At 52.6% G+C, this 19,885-nt stretch overlaps 1 protein-coding gene across 1 annotated transcript; it reads left to right on the forward strand.

The window, feature by feature from the left end:
- The first annotated feature begins 1,887 nt into the window (after positions 1-1,887).
- Positions 1,888-19,488, forward strand: Ptprn (protein tyrosine phosphatase receptor type N). The gene is made up of 23 exons (XM_052193526.1): positions 1,888-2,047; positions 3,629-3,679; positions 3,864-3,977; positions 6,026-6,122; positions 7,967-8,225; positions 8,310-8,664; positions 9,219-9,350; positions 9,797-9,834; positions 10,822-11,099; positions 11,499-11,585; positions 11,859-11,938; positions 12,074-12,138; positions 12,593-12,811; positions 13,494-13,694; positions 13,794-13,941; positions 14,089-14,162; positions 14,400-14,477; positions 14,577-14,696; positions 15,047-15,213; positions 17,618-17,671; positions 18,380-18,444; positions 18,632-18,705; positions 18,922-19,488. The coding sequence occupies exons 1-23, from the start codon at positions 1,915-1,917 to the stop codon at positions 18,991-18,993; spliced, it is 2,961 nt and encodes a 986-aa protein (XP_052049486.1). The 5' UTR covers positions 1,888-1,914; the 3' UTR covers positions 18,994-19,488.
- The last annotated feature ends 397 nt before the right edge of the window (positions 19,489-19,885 follow it).

Raw genomic sequence — 19,885 nt, forward strand, 5'->3', positions numbered from 1 at the left:
AGGAAGGAAGGAAGGAAGGAAGGAAGGAAGGAAGGAAAATAATTAAATGCAATAGTGATCCTTGGTTGTCTACTATTTGAACAAACAGTCAAAAAGACATTTTGGAAATAGTTTAAGATAGTTGAATATGAATTGAGTTCTAAATGATATTATTGTAGGAAAGGGTCCCTATTTCCTAGAGATGCATATTGAAATATTTATGAGGAATTTCAAAATATCGACCATAAATATTAAAAGGGAGCAAGCACAACCTAAAACAATTAACTGTGAAGTCTGCATGAGTGTTTTTTTCACTAAACCATTTTGGTTTTTTAATTCACTTTATAAAGGCCTTATTCTCTCTCTCTCTCTCTCCCTCTCTCTCTCTCTCTATCTATCTCCCTCCCTCCGTCCCTCTCTCTCTCTCTCTCTGTGTGTGTGTATGTGTGTGTAGGAGGGCATACCACAGCACTCACATCGAGGTCACGAGACAACACCATAGAGTTGACTCTCTTCTTCTATTTTTCTATGGATTCAAAGAATCAAACTCAGGTCATCAGGTTTGGATAGTGAATGTCTTTACCTTCTGTGCCATCTCACGAAACCTAAATTGTCTTAAAAACAAAACAAAAACAACAACTAGAAAGCAAAAGGGTAATGTAATTAATTTATTAATTTGAACTTTAGAAAACTCCATAGCTTACTGGATAAATAAAAGTATTAAAAGGCAACTGAGGAAATCACTGTGATAAGGCTGGAGGAAATGGTCTAACCAGAGCAGTTGGTGGCGCGGGGCGTGTGTGTGTGTGTGTGTGTGTGTGTGTGTGTGTGTGTGTGTGTGTCTGATGTGATATGTACCTTATGTCGAAAGCATACGATCATCGACAAGCTTGAGACAGGAAGCTAAGGGACAGTCAGAGCTAATCACAAATGGCAGGACCCCCAAGGATGCAGTTGGAGAAGCAGCACAACTGATATTCTGTAGCTCAGCCGGATAACCACAGGCGGCGATCATTAATGGACTATTTCAAGTTAGCTGACAGAAAAGATTCTGTGTGCTCCCAACACAAAGAAATTATAAGTGTCTGAAGTAATAGATACGCCAGGTGTGTGGATCTGATCATTACACATTGCATACATCCGTGTACATGAACTGAATGTCACACTGTACATCCGGGTCCGATTGCTATTTACCACTAAAAGAAAAACAAATACTAAAGAAGGAAACAGCTTCATGAGCCAGATGAGTAGATTGTAAAGAGGAAAAGAAGTTAATGCGTAGGAGTGTTTGCGATGTGCAGGTCCAGCTCTTGCTGCAGTGTCTAGTTACATAAATTCTCACCACCACCCTGTGGGGCAGGTGCCTTTCTGCTTCTTCAGAAAAGGGTAGGCAACTACTTCGTCCCTTGCTATCCCAGTGTGCCTGCCTAACCATCTCTGATTTTCGGGATGTCGCCAGAAGTGGTAATGGAGCCACGGTAAGAGTTCCTATTCCGGTCTCTTAAGCTTCTTGTATCACGGTTTATACTCCCTGGCCCACGTAGCTTTCCTGTTCCCTGTAGACCTTGAGTCCTTCTCACCAAACCGGAGCCAGGGAGGCAGAGGCGGTGGACCCGAAGAGTACAGGTCAGGAGTGGGTGGACCCAGTGGGAATTCTAGGGAGGAGCCTACTACATGGTGGAGGAGGCTTAGGTTGAGTAGGTCCCCGACTAAGAGGGGGCTCTTACGCCAGTATGACGCAAATAGGCGTAAGAGCCGGGGGTGGAGATGTCGTCATTGCGCGCCTGCAGTTGGCCGGGTCGCCTCAAGAGGGGCAAGTAGACCCCGCCTTGGATGTGGGTGGGGAGTGGCAGACTCCGCCTAGGCTCCTAGGCTGACTCCCACCAACGTCGCTGAGACTCTGGCCGGGAGAGCGAGAGCTCAGAGCCGGGAAGGATGAGGCGCCCGCGGCGGCCCGGGGGTCCCGGGGGTCCCGGGGGCTCCGGGGGCTTCGGGAGCCTCCGGCTGCTGGTCTGCCTGCTGTTGCTGAGCGGCCGCCCCGGGGGCTGCAGCGCCATCAGTGCCCACGGTCAGGAGAAAACTTGATGGGGCGGGGGGGGGGAGCGTCGCAGAAGCCAGAAGCTCCGGGGGGATAAATGTTGGGGGGGGGGTGCAAGGTGAGGAAGATGAGAGGCGATGAAGTGAGAGGAAGGGAGATGGAGATGAGGAAAGGGGCGTAGGCTGGGAGGTGGAGCCGGGATCGGCAGGCGGGACCTGGAAAAGTGGGCTCCAGGGAAGACTAGGTTCAGGAGGAGGAGTGGGGGTGCACGCGAGTCGAGGGATTTAGAAGGACTACAGGATCGTGGGAGAAGCCAGGGGCATGGGGTGGAGACCCGAAATGAAGAATCGGAAGCCGAGAAGGAGGCATTGGCGACCACCGGCAGCAGGAGCCTCTCCACTGTTGCCTGAACTCCAGCTTCTCTGCAGGACTAGCAGAGACAGAGCAGGGTTTATCTTTTAAGTCTAGAGAGGCCATTTGCTCTAATTGGTCGGCTATAAGAAGCGGGATACGTGGGGGAGGGAACGGAAGAGGAGTAAAAGGGGAGGGTCCTCTCCTGGTCCCCCTCCCCACAGCCGGGCCTAGTGCTGACTCACATCTAAGCGGACATAGTCAGCGCTGACTCACCGGCCCGGGATGGGGGTGGGAAGGTGGCGCGTGGGGGAAGGGGCGCAGCCTCTCCATCTGGCTCCCTCTTTCCCCGCCCTGGCTTAGAGGCCAGTGCACGGTACTTCCTGTGAGGCCTAGAGTTAGCAAGATAGAGCGGAAGGATGAGCTCCTGTGGCCACTCCTTGTTCTGCCACCCTTCCCTGGGTAAACGGCTCCTTTCCCGACGTGCCTTCAGCTCCTGGCTTCAGCACCACGGACAGAGCCACCAACTCGCGCCTGGGACAGGCTGCCTCAGAACCAAGCACCTGCACCCCTTCCCTCCCACGCAGGGGAGGTGTGCTGCCACTAGACTAAGGATGCCTCGAGAGATTTGGGGAGCTACCATTTCCTTTTGAATTTGGCCTCGAATTCTCCCACAATGCTACATAATCTACCGTCCCCTTCCTCCCATGTTCCAAGTCCCACTTAGGCAAATTGAGTCTTTTAAAGATTGAAACAAAGATCTTCAGACTCCAAAGCTAGACCCCCCCACATTTCCTCAAAAATTCTAGGCCTTGGGGCTGGAGAGATAACTCAGTCAGTAGGGTGCTTGTCATCCAACCAGTAGGGTGCTTGTTGGATCCTCAACACCCATAGAAAAATCCACGCCTAGTGACTGATGTCTAACCCCAGGAAAGTGAGACAGCCAAGTCCCTCAGGTGTGCTGAGTGAACGCTAGGTTCAGTGAGATACCCAGTCTTGAAAATACAAAGTGTGGAAGATACCCAACATTGACCTCTGGCCTCCAGACACATGCAAATATATAAATTTGTATGCATACATATGAGAGAGAGAGAGAGAGAGAGAGAGAGAGAGAGAGAGAGAGAGAGAGATCTAGGCCTCTTCCCTACTGACTGTCCTTCCAACTTAAAGCCATCCTTAGAAGGAAATAATGGCCCATATCTCCTTGGCCTGTTTCTAAGCCATGGACGGTTCTCTGTTCTGAACGTCTTCTCCCCACAGGCTGTCTGTTCGACCGCAGACTCTGCTCGCATCTGGAAGTCTGCATTCAGGGTGAGTAGGGCCCTGGCATAGGATCCAAAAGACAAAAATGGGGAGGGAGAGGCCAGCTATGAGGAGGGCCAAGGAGCAGAACTCTAAAGCCAGGGAAGGCAGGGAGAGCACTGTCCGGCTGCAGCCTGGGCTTTGGGGGGGGCTTCCTGTCAAAGCCCTGACAACACGACCTTTGTGCTTTTAGATGGCTTGTTTGGACAGTGCCAGGCGGGAGTGGGGCAGGCACGGCCCCTCCTTCAAGTCACTTCCCCAGTTCTCCAGCGCTTGCAAGGTGTGCTCCGGCAACTCATGTCCCAAGGTGAGGTCTGGTTGCACAGAGATTGGAACTTGGTGGGGGAGGGGAGTAAAGGGCCACCTCACTCAAAACTTTCTCTTTGTGCAACTTAATTATTATATCCATTCACAAAGCCCCCCTTCTTAGGCTTTGCTGGGTGGGGGGGGGCAAATAAACATGGTGCTAGGATCCTAGAGATGGGCTGTTCACATATGATTTCTCTAGAGTTTCACACAGAAAGCCTACAGCTGAGGTTGCTGAAAATTATTATTTTTTAACAAATAGTGGTCGCCGGGCGGTGGTGGCGCACGCCTGTAATCCCAGCACTTGGGAGGCAGAGGCAGGCGGATTTCTGAGTTCAAGGCCAGCCTGGTCTACAAAGTGAGTTCCAGGACAGCCAGGACTACACAGAGAAACCCTGTCTCGAAAAAACCAAAAAAAAAAAAAAAAAAAAAATAGTCGTCTTTATTGTTTGCCTTTCTAATTTTTTTTTAAGATTTATTATATATAAGTACACTGTAGCTGTCTTCAGGCACACCAGAAAAAGGGCATCAGATCTCATTACGGATGGTTGTGAGCCACCATGTGGTTGCTGGGATTTGGACTCAGGACCTCTGGAAGAGCAGTCAGTGCTCTTAACCACTGAGCCATCTCTCTAGCACCTGGAGATTATTTTTTAGGTTTGTTGAAATTTTGCTTGTTTGCTTTGAAACAAGCTGTCACTGTGTAGCCCAGGCTAGCTCCAAACTTATTATATCAAGGCAATCCTTCTGCTTTAGCCTTCTATGTACAGGACTACAGGCATGTACCTCTGCATCTAGCTTCTATGTATGTCTTCTTATTTTTTAAGATTTAGTTATTATTATATGTAAGTATGTAGCTGTCTTAGACACACCAGAAGAAGGCATCAGATCTCATTACAGAGGGTTGTGAGCCACCATGTGGTTGCTGGGATTTGACCTCAGGACCTTTGGAAGAGCAGTCAATGCTCTTACCCGCTGAGCCATCTCTCCAGTCCATGTATGTCTTAAGAAGTTTGCTGCAACAAAATGGTCACTTGGAGGAGATGATTGTAACAGGAGCACAGACAGTTCTAATGTGTGGAATAGATGCTTGCAGGTCCCAGGATATGAGTCCTGAGAAACCCAGATTATGAATCTAGAGCAATATCTGGGTGTAGTGGCATGCAACTGTGATCCTAGCACTCGGGAGTGGGGGGGGTGGGGGGCTGTGGCAGAAGGATCCGCATGAGTTTCAGGTCAGCCTATGCTATATAATGAGACCCTGACTCTAAATAAATAGACCCATATAAGGAAGAATGGAGGAGAATGGGGTGTGGTCCCTCTAGAATGAATGAGAGATCTTTTCTGAGATCAGAGCTTCATGGGTAACGAGTCAAACAGAAGATGTTCGATGAGGGGGGCCGTGAGGAGGATGGCCCAGGTGTTTGAAACAGGCATATGGAGGACTTCATTTTCCTGACCATACTCTATTCCACAGAAGCCCACAGAATGTGCATTATTCCCACTCCACAAAAGACCCAGGCTCAGAATGGAGACTTGCAATGGTGACAGTAGCAGTGCCATTTGTTAAGAGTTCTCCATGTCAGAGAACTATTTCCTACAATATGTCCTTTTAATTATCCCAACAATCTTAGGAGGCACATATCCCCAGATGAGAGAGTTGAGGTCCAGAGGGAACCGAGATGAAGGGACAGAGGCTTAACAACGTGCCCAAATCTCCCAGTTCTTTAGGAATCAAAGCTGGATTCCAGACCAGGCAGTTTGACTCCAAAAGTCCAAGCTTTTTGGAGAGTCGAGACAGTGGCAGCTCGGCTCAGCCACAGCGCCCACTGCCTCTCCAATCCCTGGCACTTCCTCACCGCCCCGCCCCCCCGCCCCGCCCCGCCCCGCCCCCACCACGCTCTGCCCATCACAACTCACTGTAAGGAATGGGGTATACTCCTGGCTCCCACCAGCTCTGGAGCTGCGCCCCCCCCCACTCTTCCCCTCCCTCCCCCACCCCCCCCCACCCGTCTCAAGTCAACGTTGCTCTACCCTTCCTCCTGACAGGCTTGTCCTGGCACGATGACCTCACCCAGCACGTCATCTCCCAGGAGATGGAGCGCATTCCCAGGCTTCGTCCCCCAGAGCTCCATCCAAGGGACAGGTAGGCAGCCTTTCCCAACAGCCTTAGACTGTTGGAACTGGTAACCTGTGACCTTCCTTATAGGCAGGGGCGGGGGCGGGGGCGGGAGCGGGGGGGGGGGGGCGGGGTGAGGGTGCCAAGGTCAGCCAACTGGGGCACAGGGTAAACCCCATCAGAATGGTCCTTCCCACGCCTATAATCCCAGCACTTGGGAGGCAGAGGCAGGCGGATTTCTAAGCTGGAGGCCAGCCTGGTTTACAGAGTGAGTTCCAGGACAGCCAGGGCTACACAGAGAAACCCTGTCTTGAAAAACCAAAAAAAAAAAAAAAGAAGAGAGAAAGAAAAGAATGGTCTTTCCCTCTGAAAGTTAACATGCTCCCAGACACTGATAGATACTTAGAGAAAATGCTGGCATTTGATATCTTATTAAAAGAAGAATTAAAGTAGTTGTTATGAACAAACTAGAATTTTCTTGGGCCTAAGTAGTTTATTCCTGTGTGGAATTGTGGATGGCAGGGAACAGCTGTCTCTCTGTGGTGAGGGCATTTCCATCAGTGGCTCTCCACCTTCCCAGTGGTCCTCTAATACAGTCCTTTGTGTAGCAGTGACTCCCAACCATAACATTATGTCTTTGCTACCTCATAACTGTAGCTTTGCTACTGTTAGGAATCACAATGTAAATATCTGTATTTTCTGATGGTCTTAGGTGACCCTTATGAAAGAGTCCTTCCACCCCCAAAGGGGCCAAGACCCACATGTTTGTTTATGTATGTATGTATGTATTTATGTATGTATGTGTGTGTATGTGTGTGTGTGTTTTGGGTTGTTTTTTTTTTTTTTTTTTTTTTTTTTTTTTGAGACAGGGTTTCTCTGTGTAGCCCTGGCCGTCCTGGAACTCACTCTGTAGACCAGGCTGGCCTCGAGCTTAGAAATCCGCCTGCCTCTGCCTCCCAAGTGCTGGGATTACAGGCGTGCACCACCACCGCCCGGGGAGATATGTTGAGAACTGCTGCTCTAGAGACAATTCTCAGACGGAAGAAGGGCATGTAGAGCATAACACCTGGTCCAAGAGGGCGACAGCGGTGGGGCCGCCTTCTCTGTTGTTGGAACATATACTTAGAGAGCTGGGGGGTGGGGAGTGGCTCGCAGGGACAACTGCACAGAGGCACCCCACAGTCACAGTCCATCCCATGCATCCCCACCTTCCTTCCCCTGCTCCCACCTCCCTTCACCACCCTCTGAGCTTCCCCAGCCTGTGCAGCTGTTTCAAAGATATGCATATGGTTTGGGGATGTAGTACATACACACACACACACACACACACACCCTTGTTCTTTTCTACCAAAGACAGAAGCATACCCGACTACCTTGGCAAGCTTGCCTCTCTAGCCTGCCTCCATGCCCATCCTCATCTCTCCTCTTCATTTCTTAAAAGGACAGGGCTATTCTAAAACACTGGCTCTGCCCAACTTCAACCTTGCAAACTGTCCACACCCTTGTCCTGTACAAATATACAAATAAATCTCTCAGTCGGGTAGAGGTGGCACATGCCTTTAATCCCAGCACTTGGGAGGAGTCAGAGGCAGGTGTATCTCTGAGTTCAAGGCCAGCCTGGTCTACAGAGTGAGTTCCAGGACAGCCAAGACTTCACAAAGAAACCCTGTCTCCAAAACAAAACAAACAAATCAATTTCTCTCCCTCTCCCTCTCATTCTTCCTTTCCCTCCCCCTCTCTTCCTCCCCTCCCCCTCTCTTCCTCCCCTCCCTCTCTTCCTCCCCTCCCCCTCTCTTCCTCCCTTCCCCCTCTCTTCCTCCCCTCCCCTTTTCTCCCTCCCTTCCCCCTCCTCTCTTTCCTCTCCTCTCTAGGTCTGGTTTGGTGCCCAGGAGACCAGGCCCTGCAGGGGAACTGCTATCTCAGGGCCATCCCACCAGCTCCTCTCCTGCTGCCCAGGGGCTCCCTCGGCTTCCTGGGGGTGGAAATGGAGCTGGGGCGGCGCCCCCACTGTCCTCTCTGCAGGCTGAGTTGTTGCCCCCTCTCTTGGAGCATCTGCTAATGCCCCCACAGCCCCCTCACCCTGCTCTGACATATGAGCCTGCACTGCTACAGCCTTACCTCTTCCACCAGGTGAGCCCTCCACCCTGGCCACGCCCCAACCCCAGTACCCAGCCCGATTCTTCCGTTCTTACCTTCATCTCTGGTTTCCCACAGTTTGGCTCCCGAGATGGCTCCCGGGCCTCAGAGAGCTCCTCTGGGGTAGTCGGTGTAGGCCACCTGCCCAAGGCAGAAGGTTCTGCACTCTTCAGCAGAAGTGTCTCCAAGGCCATTTTGGGGACTCACTCTGGACACTCCTTTGGGGACCTCACAGGTCCCTCGCCTGCTCAGCTTTTCCAGGATCCGGGGCTGCTCTACATGGCCCAAGATTTGCCAGTGCCTGGCAGGGCCCGGGCACCAAGGTTACCAGAGGAAGGGGGCAGCAGCCGGGCAGAGGACTCTTCAGAGGGCCGTGAGGAGGAAGCACTAGGGGCTCGTGGGGAGAAGTCGCCTCCCCAAGCAGCACAAGCAGGTAACAGTGTCCTTGGCATCTACCTCTCTGTCTTGGTGGGGGGAGGGGCACCTACCTCTCTTTCTGCCAGGGTCTCAGCATCTACCTTTCTGCGGGGGGGGGGGGGCTTCCTGTCTGCCTTTGAAGATGTTCATTTACTCATTTGTTTATCCAGTCATATTTTTATTTTATTTTTAAGACGAGGTCTTGCTGTTATCCCAGGCTACCCTTGGAACTCATTTTTAGCTCAGGCTGGACTCAAACCAGCTGCAGTCCTCTTGCCTCAGACTCCTGAGTTCTGAGATTACAAGCGCAGATCACCACACACATTCTGCCTTTCGTTCACACATGTAACTGTCTACCGGCAAGCTGATCTACATGGGCCTTAGCTTCGACGTTGTGGGACAGTGGGGTGTGCACCTGGCGCACCTCAAATATGTTCAAGGTCTGGGAATGGGCATCAGTGTCCTAGTGTTTGAAAAGAATTCGAAATGTGCTCGTCCCGCCCCCCAACTGCCAATCAGCATTGCATCTGTTTCCCCATTGGCCCTAAGCTCGGTGTCTGGCTCCCGCAGATGTGAGTCTACAGAGATTGGCTGCTGACCTGGCAGGCTTCGGAGTAGAGCTGCGTCAGCTGACCCCGGAGCAGCTGTCTACCCTCTTGACCCTGCTGCAGTTGCTGCCCAAGGGCACAGGAAGAAATCCTGGTGAGTGTCCAGTCAGGAGTGTCCGTCCAGTCAGGGAGGCCAGCAACTCCCATCTCCACGGAGGTTATCGTAGGGGAGAGCTTTGGGATTTTCTTCTTCTTGATATGGGGTCTTGCTGTAGTCTAGGATGATTTGAAAACTCATGATCCTGCCTCTACCTCCAGAGTGTAGATTACAGGCATGGTCCAGCATGCCTAGCTGAAAAGAGAGGTCTTTTGAGGACAGGGAGCAAGAGGGTAACGGGTGAGGTGAAGCATTAGCCAGGACGGGGCCTGAGAGCAGGAAGCTCAAGGAGACGGTGTGCAGGAGCCTGGGCACAGGGGACAGCGTCTGAGGCGATTGATGGGACAGGGGTTATGCAGATGGGACAGGTTCAAGAGCTCTAGTCCTTTCTCACCTTGGCTTGACTCTGTTTCCCAAGACTGTTGCTTTTCTTGTCTCTACAGGAGGGGCTGCGAATGTGGGAGGAGCCGATGTCAAGAAAGTGAGTTCCCAGCACCTCACTGCCTCATAACACACAAACACACATACACACACACACACACACACCAAGCACTTCACTGCTTCATCACACACACACACACACACACACCACACCAAGCACTTCACTGCCTCATAACACACACACACCCACAACCCACACATACCACACATACACACACACACCCAGCACTTCACTACCTCATAAAACACACACACAAACACACACACACACTCACACACCGAATACACCCCATACACACACCCAGCACCTCACTGCCTCATAACACACTAACACACACACCACACACACCCACACACACCCAGCACTTCACTGCCTAATAACACACACACACACACACACACACACACAGCACTTCACTGCCTCAACACACACCCAGCACTTCACTGCCTCATAGCACACTAACACACACACACACACCTTTTCTTTGAAATCATGCCTCAGAATCTATGCTCTGGTCCATCGCTTTAAGGCCAGAGACTTCAAATAATCACCTGTGGCCCCCACTTCAAATCCTTAATCCGCTCCTCTTCACCACAATCCATTCAGCCTCCCTTGATTCCTACAGGGGGCTGTGGTGGAGGCTCCACCCTGCTGTAGCTGGATGAACTTTGTTTCTGTTTTAGGTGTAGGCTTCTAACATGTTGCCACAGAACAAAAGCCTAAAAACTGTTGCCTTTCTGTTTATCTTTCCTGATTATCCCGCTCAGTTTCCCCCCAACCCCCAACTCCAGCCCCATTATGTGATTTACAGACCACATTTCACTCACTAAACCCTATATTCTCCCATTCATACACTTGATTGACATTCCATGGATGCACTCTCTGTTACCCATTGTGTGGGCTTTGGGGGTAAAAAGCTAAACCGTTCCTAAATTCCACTGTAAAGAGTTTAGAGCCCAAAGTGTGACCACCCCCTCCCCATCCCTTCCATTCTAGAGGTCACACTTGCACCCTGTCTTATAACAGACAATAGAAGAACAAGTGCAGAGAGGAGACAGAGCAGACGCTCGACCCCCGACACCATTGCTTCCTGGACACCCCACTGCCAGCCCCCCCTCCAGTGAAGTTCAGCAGGTGCTGAGCCCCGGTTTCCCTGAACCTTCCCACACATCCAGTCCTCTGGGCACCTCATCGGTCCTGCTGGAGAAGAAAAGTCTCTTGGGCCAGAGCCAGCCCACAGTGGTGGGACAGCCGTCAGCTCGCCCCTCGGCTGAGGAGTATGGCTACATAGTCACTGACCAGAAGTGAGTGCTGCACCTGGGAAAGCCCTTCCAGTCCCTGTGGGATTGGGTTAGCCTGTCTGGCAAGACACAGAGAGCAAGACTCCAGCTCTATTTAAAAAAAAAAAAAAAGAAAAAAGCCAGGTGGTGGTGGCACACACCTGTAATCCCAGCACCCTGGGGGACAGAGGCAGGCGGATTTCTGAGTTCAAGGCCAGCCTGGTCTACAGAGTGAGCTCCAGGACAGCCAGGGCTATACAGAGAAACCCTGTCTCGAAAAAACCAAATACAAAAAACAAAAAAAAACAACAACAACAAAAGGCAGAGAGGGGAGGGGTAGCTCTGTGCCTCTTGAGGTGGCCTGTCTCCGAATGGTGACTGAGCATCGCCGCTCCCCGCTATCTCCCTCTTCCCCTCCTGCAGACCCCTGAGTCTGGTGGCCGGAGTGAAGTTGCTGGAGATCCTGGCTGAGCACATACATATGTCTTCGGGCAGCTTCATCAACATCAGGTGGGGCTGCCATTTTGGGGGGACAACGAGGGGGGTTAGCCTGAATGAGGTGGCCCTGAAGGGTCTAGGGAAGGAGGGAAGCCAGTTCTGGGGTCAGAGGCCTCCCAACTTGTCAAAACAGGAGAGCCACGTGCAGGCCTGCTGCTAGCCCCGTCCGGAATCTGCCTGTCCTTAGACACACTCGGGGGAATCCCTGATCTGCAGTGCTGCCTCCTTTATTTAGCATCTGGAGTCTCGGGTGGGTAAGGGAGTAACATATTTCCTATTTGGCAGTGTGGTGGGACCAGCTGTCACCTTCCGAATCCGGCACAATGAGCAGAACCTGTCTTTGGCAGATGTGACCCAGCAAGCTGGTAAATAGCACCCTGTCCTCCAGCCCAGGCTCAGCATGACCCCAGCCTTGACTCCCAGGCCTGTGCTGATGTTCCCCGAAACTGCTTCCAGCCCACACAGGGCTGAAAAGAGCCTGGCTTGCACCCTTCCCGCAGGGCTGGTGAAGTCTGAACTGGAAGCGCAGACAGGGCTCCAGATTTTGCAGACAGGGGTGGGACAGGTAAGCACTAACCGCAGAATCCTTCAAAGCCCAGTAGGTCTGACTCTGCGCACAAGAGAGGAGGCAAGAACAAGAACTTAAAGGGTTGAAAGTTCATTGGGCTCGCCAGCCTTCTTTGCCGTGTAGCCCGTCTCTATGTAGTTCTCATTTTGACCAGCAGATGGCGCAGTGGCGCTTTCCTGAAGGACCATTCTTAAAGCTATACCATCATTTTCATGCCAAACATCTTTTTTTTTTTTTTTTCTGTTTCTGTGGAAATCCTTCTGGTGGGGTCACCCAAAGTCTCTGGCTCTTGAATTGGCCCGATGTGGATTGGGAAGGGAGCTGTATGCCCTTCTGCCTGTTACCTTCATATCCCTGCCTTCACAGCTTTGTCCCTAGAGGTGGCCTAAGTAGGAGTCAAGGCCCAGTGTCCCCTGCCACCATCCCTCTGATTCTGGCTTTGTTCCCACAGAGGGAGGAAGCAGCTGCAGTCCTTCCCCGACAAGCCCATGGCGTATCTCCCATGCGCTCAGTGCTACTTACTCTGGTGGCCCTGGCAGGTGTCGCTGGGCTGCTAGTGGCTTTGGCAGTGGCCCTGTGTATGCGCCATCATTCAAGACAGCGGGACAAGGAGCGCCTGGCAGCGCTGGGGCCGGAGGGGGCCCACGGTGACACAACCTTTGAGTACCAGGTGTGAAGCTATGGACGCTCTTGGAGGGAAGGACCTACCAGGGGCTTGAGAGACCCAGTCTTGGGTGGAGTAAGGCCGTGGGCAGAATAAGGTCCTGTCTGGGTAGAGGTTGGAAAGGTCCTGGAAGGGGTGTTGGGACATACTTTGTTTTTGTTTTTTATTTACTTATTGTTATATCTAAGCACACTGTAACTGTCTTCAGATACACCAGAAGAGGGCGTCAGATCTCATTATAGATAGTTGTGAGCCACCATGTGGTTGCTGGGATTTGAACTCAAGACTTCTGGAAAAGCAGTCAGTGCTCTTAACCGCTGAGTCATCTCTCCAGCTCCGGCACATACTTTTTAAATGAATATGGGCTGGGAATAGTTGGCTCCCGAGATGCCTCCCAGGAATATGATTCTGGGATTCTGCTTTGTGGTATCTGAGGTTGTCACATGCACCGAGGCAGACAAAAATGAAGGCGAAAGACAGATCTTACTTGTCCCGTCGATCAGAAACAAGCCTAAGACTCCAGAATGGGACCCGAGGCATTGCCTTGTTTGTTCGGAGCACTGGGAACTGAACTCTGCACGCTGGGCATGCGCAAACCCTGCAGGATCACTAAGTTCAGCTTGTGGCTTAGAACCCTTTGGAGAGGGATTCTAAGGAGCCCCAGTCTCACCCAATCCTTCCTCTGCAGGACCTGTGTCGCCAGCACATGGCCACAAAGTCCCTGTTTAACCGGGCAGAGGGTCAGCCAGAGCCTTCTAGGGTGAGCAGTGTGTCCTCTCAGTTCAGCGACGCGGCCCAGGCCAGCCCCAGTTCCCACAGCAGCACGCCATCCTGGTGCGAGGAGCCGGCCCAGGCCAACATGGACATCTCCACGGGACACATGATTCTGGTCAGGAAAGGGCCCAGGCCTAAAGCGGGGAGGGAACACGACAGTAGGAGTGGCGGGGCGGGCAGTGTGGCCCAGAGCCAGGCTGTGGTGCCCCCACAGGCATATATGGAGGATCACCTTCGGAACCGGGACCGGTTGGCCAAGGAGTGGCAGGCCCTGTGCGCCTACCAAGCGGAGCCAAACACCTGTGCCACCGCACAGGAGGAGGGCAACGTCAAGAAGAACCGCCATCTTGACTTCCTACCCTGTAAGCGAGCCGTGGGCCAGCCTGGCCCTACATTCTGCTGGGAGCAGTTCGAGGCTGAGGGTTGGTGGGGAGGAAGGTGCTGGGCTCCTGGTTCCGCCTGGGTGGCAGAACCCTGGTGTCAGAAGGTCATTTGTGAGTTCTGTGCAGATGACCACGCCCGAATCAAGCTGAAAGTGGAGAGCAGCCCTTCTCGGAGTGATTACATCAACGCCAGCCCCATCGTGAGTGGCTCTGAGTCCCACACTCACTCTGCCCGTCCGCCCTGATCCTCTTTAGCCCATCCCCTGCAGTCATCTCTTACTCCAGTCAAGCCCTGGAACCCTAGAGCCCAAGTCCTTGAACTAAAATAAGGCTTCTCAGCCTCCCCCTCCCCGCCCCCGCACCCTGGCCCACTCGTGACTGAGCCTCGTCCACGGCCCTTCTCATTCTGGCTTCTGACATAAGCTCTCCGCCCTTAGATCGAGCATGACCCTCGGATGCCGGCCTACATAGCCACACAGGGACCGCTGTCCCACACCATCGCGGACTTCTGGCAGGTGCACGCTCGGAGGGGGCTTTTCTCAGAACCAGAGGCCCCTGAAGCCAGCCAGGGCCGGGGAGGCTGGAGGGCCACTTACCTGGATCTCCGTCCTTAGATGGTGTGGGAGAGTGGCTGCACTGTCATCGTTATGCTGACCCCGTTGGTGGAGGACGGCGTCAAACAGTGTGACCGCTACTGGCCAGATGAAGGGTCCTCCCTCTACCACGTCTATGAGGTCAGAGTGCCCAACAGTAAGGGGTGGATGGTGGCCTTCTTAAATATGAGTGTGTTTATGGATAGGTGCATGCATATAAACACACATACATCATACATACATACATAACATACATACATACATGAACGCTTGTGTATTCTGTCTAGCACCGAAAAGCATTTGAAGGGACTTTGATAAAACTCAGAGCCATAGGTATGTAAGACAGGGAAAATAAATAGCCAAAGACTGAAATTACCGCCTTTAACCTCCCGAAATATTTAGCATTTGCACTGCTTGGAAGCAGGAGGGTGGGGCCCGGAGCGGAGCGCGCGCGCACCTGCGCACAGACCCTGCCCGGTACCACCCGACAGGTGAACCTGGTGTCGGAGCACATCTGGTGCGAGGACTTCCTGGTGCGGAGCTTCTACCTGAAGAACGTGCAGACCCAGGAGACGCGCACGCTCACTCAGTTCCACTTCCTCAGCTGGCCGGCAGAGGGCACTCCGGCCTCCACGCGGCCGCTGCTGGACTTCCGCAGGTGAGCTAGCTGCCAGCGCCACCCATCATCAGCTCTTCCTGGGGGGCTGGCCTGGAGCCTCGCCCTTGATCTCTGGCCCTTCCACCAGCCTCCCGTCCCCAGACCAGTCCCGACAGTTTGGCCGACCCACCCTAACCTGGTGCCCTTTCTCACGCATGCTTTCTCACACAGCTACTCCATCTGGCGCTTTGGCGGCTTCCCCGGAGCAGGGGTTCTCCTGTCTAGTTCCGCTCTGCTCTCCTTCTGCAGGGCCCGCTTTGTCTCCTGCCTCGCCCTTCTGGCCCTCAGCCCTGTGCCAGCCTGCTCCTTCACTCTCTCCTGTCCAACTTCCTTCCTCGTCTTTCTTACTGTCTTTTTGGCTCTGTTTTTTCTTTCTCTTTCTCCCCCTTCCTTTCCCTCTTCTCTCGCATCTCCGCCACTCTCCCCGGACCCCCACCTCCACCCAGCCCCCCACCCCCGTCTTCATTTCTCCCTCTACACCTCTCCCTTCTGTCTCTCCCCGTCTCCCTCAGTCTCACAGCTGCTAGCATCATTTACTTATTTAATTTTGTGATCTCTGCTGATAGTCTCACTTGAGTTGAACAGCCACAAAAGTGGTCCTTGGCAGGTGTGGCAGCCGCATGGACAGAACAGGCAGGCAGGCGGGTGGAGAAGGGACTGACCTGAAGGCTGTTGGAGAACTGGAACAGGAATTTCGAAAGAGACCAAAATTATCCTGTAGGAAGTTCATGGACTGGTGGGAAGGGTTTTTCTTTTGGGGGTGGGGGAGACTGAAGCAGAGGCTAGCAGAGGGACTTAACCTGTTTGAAGACAAAGACCAGGCCAGGCACCCAGCCTCCCTCGCCATGCCACACACACACACACACACACAGGTGGCAGAGAAGTCTCTATACTGGAAACTTCTGTTGTTCTCCCTTGTGCCAAGCAGGCCTGGGTCTCCAGTGCCAGGCAGAGGGGCAGAGGTCAGTAGTTTCTGAACTCCAGGATGACAGTGATGTCTGACTACCTTGCAGCCTGAGGCACATTTCGAAAGCGATGTCAGAGTATTCAATTATTTCCCCACATTTAAAAATGCCCAGTCAGAAGTGATGGCACACAGCTGTAATTCCAGCTGTGCGGGAGGCTGCGGCAGGAGATCTGCAAGTTCAAAGGCAATCCGAGTAGCTTAGGTAGACCCTGACCCATCAATATATAGTGAAAGGGGCTGGGACATAGTTTGGTGGCTGAGAACTTTCCAAGCATGCACAAAACCCTGGGTTCAGTCCTTATTACTGAATAATAAGTAATAATGTTAATATTTTTAAAGTGAAAGTTTTTTAAAAATGTATTTATTTTATGTATATGAGTACACTGTCTCTGTCTTCAGACACACCAGAAGAGGGCGGCAGATCTCATTACAGATGGTTGTGAGCCACCTTGCGGTTGCTGGGATTTGAACTCAGGACCTCTGGAAGAGCAGTCAGTGCTCTTAAACACTGAGCCATCTCTCCAGCCCCCTCCCCTTTTAAAATCTCTATCTATCTATCTATCTACACATATATATTTAACTTTGGTGACCTCCCCTCCTTTTATTGAGATGAATTATTTTATCACACACTGTATCTCGATTACAGTCTCCCCTCTTTTTACTTCCCCCAACTCCTTACCACTTAAAAGCTTTGGTTGGGTTCAGTGATGGAGTACGGATGAGGCCTTGGCTTGACCACAAAAATGAAAAAAATACTAGCAAACCCCTTCCTAGAGGGACTACTAAGGCCACTGCATAGATTTTTTTTTTTTGAAGGCCACACAAGTAAGCTAAACAATCCCTAGAGCTTACAGCAGAATTACAGAAATTCGGCTGGCATGTGACAATAGAACGAAGTCACTGTTGCTGATGCATGCATTTTGGTGATGCATGAGGGCTGGTGTGGACCAAGGGCCTGGGAGGAAGAGGCGTGACTTCCATGGCGGACGCCTGGGAGTTGCCAGAATGCCTTGGATTTGATCAGAACCACTTGCTCTCACTCCATCCTTACTACCTACCTATGGAGAGCGCCCGTGGCAGGCAAGGTCTGCTATCTTACGGCATTTCCTAAGAATCCTAACAAACGGTCCCTGTAATCATCTCCCATTTCACCGGTATGGGAACTGAGAAGTTAAATGCGTTATTCCGGTTGACGGCTTGCACACGTGGCTCCCAAGTGACAGATCAAGCCCAGTGCCATCCACGTCAGCTGTGGTTCTTTGCCACCAGCCCTGAACCGTCTCTCCGATGCTCCTACCGCTCTGTGCTTGCACAAGGCAGGAGAGTAAGCAATCCAGTGTGCGGTCAACTCAGATGCTGTGACTGGCTTTCTGCTGCTTCCCGGCTGGTGGCGTCCGGCTGGCGTCACACCCACCTCTCTCTCACCTCTCATTGCAGGAAAGTGAACAAGTGCTACAGAGGCCGCTCCTGCCCCATCATAGTGCACTGCAGGTGGGTGCGGACCTGCCACAGAGGCTGGGCCTGCGGCCTTCCTCATCCCATCCTTACCGCTGGTCCCTTTCCTTGGGCACAAATCGTGGGCACACTGCCTGTCTGCCTCCTGATGTTGGTGAGCAACAGACAGGAGCCCAATCTGGCACGCCCTGTCTTTAATGAGTTAAAAATAGACACACACGCACACACACACATACACACACACATACAGACACACACATAAATACACACACACATACACACACATACTCATACATACACACACACATACACACACACATACACACACATACACATACATACACACACACATACACATACATACACACACACACATACACACACACACATGCACATAGACAGACAGACACACACACACACACATGCCCAGAAGAATGTCAGCTCACAGCACTGGAAATGTTTACTCTGATCAAGCCTGACCCCGGGCTGTAGGGCCTTTCCCACTCTGTCCTGCTGCCTCCACTGAAAAGGGAGCCATGGCTGTCCCTTCTAGTTGTCCCCATGCCTGGGGACATGCCAGGGCTCACAGGCCCGCTACTTGGGGCCTCTGTTATCTCACCCATGACTAACATTCATCTCAAGCCAACTCGGATAATCAGCCAATGTCCCCACCCCAAGCCCCATGCCTGCTCCCTTCCCGGGAGCCTTGTCAGGGCTAAGCCTGTCTGTCACCATCTATTTCAGTGATGGTGCAGGGAGGACAGGCACCTACATCCTTATTGACATGGTCCTGAATCGCATGGCGAAAGGTAAGGTCCTGTCCCCACAGGACCCACAACCCCTGGTCCCTCCTGGCTCCAGCACCCAATGGGCCTGAGGACCCACTGGGGAGCATGTGGTCCTATCTCTAACCTTTGCAAAGGATGCCAGGATGTATGGGACGTGTTCTCCTCTGGATACCCTCTTAAGCACCCCTTACTCCACCCCTATCCCCAGGAGTGAAGGAGATTGACATCGCTGCCACCCTGGAGCATGTCCGTGACCAGCGGCCTGGCCTTGTCCGGTCCAAGGTGACAGTGGTTCCCTGCCTGTCCCTAGTTGATTCCCTTTCCAAGCATTCTCTTCATGGCCACCATGAAGAGACCAAGGGCAGTCTGCCCCTCCCACATCCCTCGGGAAGACGCCCCTCTTGCCAGATGCCCAGCACCCGCTCCCCCTGCAGTGTCCCCGGGGGCAGACGCAGAGGCTAGGTTTTCCCTGACCCTTCTGTCACTGGCCTTGCACAGGACCAGTTTGAGTTTGCGCTGACAGCTGTGGCGGAGGAGGTGAACGCCATCCTCAAGGCCCTGCCCCAGTGAGCGCCCGGGCACCTCAGTGGGCCTCCTGGCCTCTGCTCCTTCTGCCTGTGTGAGCATTTGTGCACCCAATCTTCAGCCCCCACCCATCTGCTGCCTTGGTCCGACTTGGGCATGGTAGCCCTTCCCACCCCAGTGTGGAAGGGAGTCGGGAGGGAAAGGGTAGGTCCACCCTGCTTTATCCATGCTACAACCAAGGTATCCCGTGGGAAACAGACAGCAGGCAAGGGGAGGAGTGGGCACTGGCAACCCCTGTGCCCGAGCCCCATCCTACCTGAGTCTCCGTCTCCCTCTGCGGATGCGAACCCCCCTCCTCCCACCAGCCCCGCATATAGACAAAGCAGAGCGAGAAGGCCCCAGCTCCCCCAACCCTGCTACCACTGGCCTGCCACCTTGACCCTGCTCAACCGTCTCCCTCTAGCACAAGGGAACATTTCTAGAAAAATCTACTTTTGTATCAATGTGAATAAACTTAGTGTGTTGTCTGCGCAGCTGCAACCTGCATGCCTTTGCATTTCTGTCCGTTAAGCTTCCGGGCTCCAGCGCAGCCTGCCCTGCCTCCCTGGAAACACAATGCTGAGAGCCAGGGGTAACACCAGCTGCTGTCCTTGGTTTGAAAAGTGATGCCTGGCCGGGCGGTGGTGGTGCACCCCTGTAATTCCAGCACTCTGGGAGGCAGAGGCAGGCGGATTTCTGAGTTCGAGGCCAGCCTGGTCTACAGAGTGAGTTCCAGGACAGCCAGGACTATACAGAGAAACACTGTCTCAAAAAAACCAAATCCAACCCCCCCCCCAAAAAAAAAGAAAAAGAAAAGTGGTGCCTGACAACGTGGCTTCTAGGTGGCTAGCAGGTTCCAAGGTACCATGCAAGGATTTGTTTTATCTTCATAAAACCA

Source organism: Apodemus sylvaticus, chromosome 9 (genome assembly GCF_947179515.1).
Source record: "Apodemus sylvaticus chromosome 9, mApoSyl1.1, whole genome shotgun sequence".
Classification (NCBI taxonomy): domain Eukaryota; kingdom Metazoa; phylum Chordata; class Mammalia; order Rodentia; family Muridae; genus Apodemus; species Apodemus sylvaticus.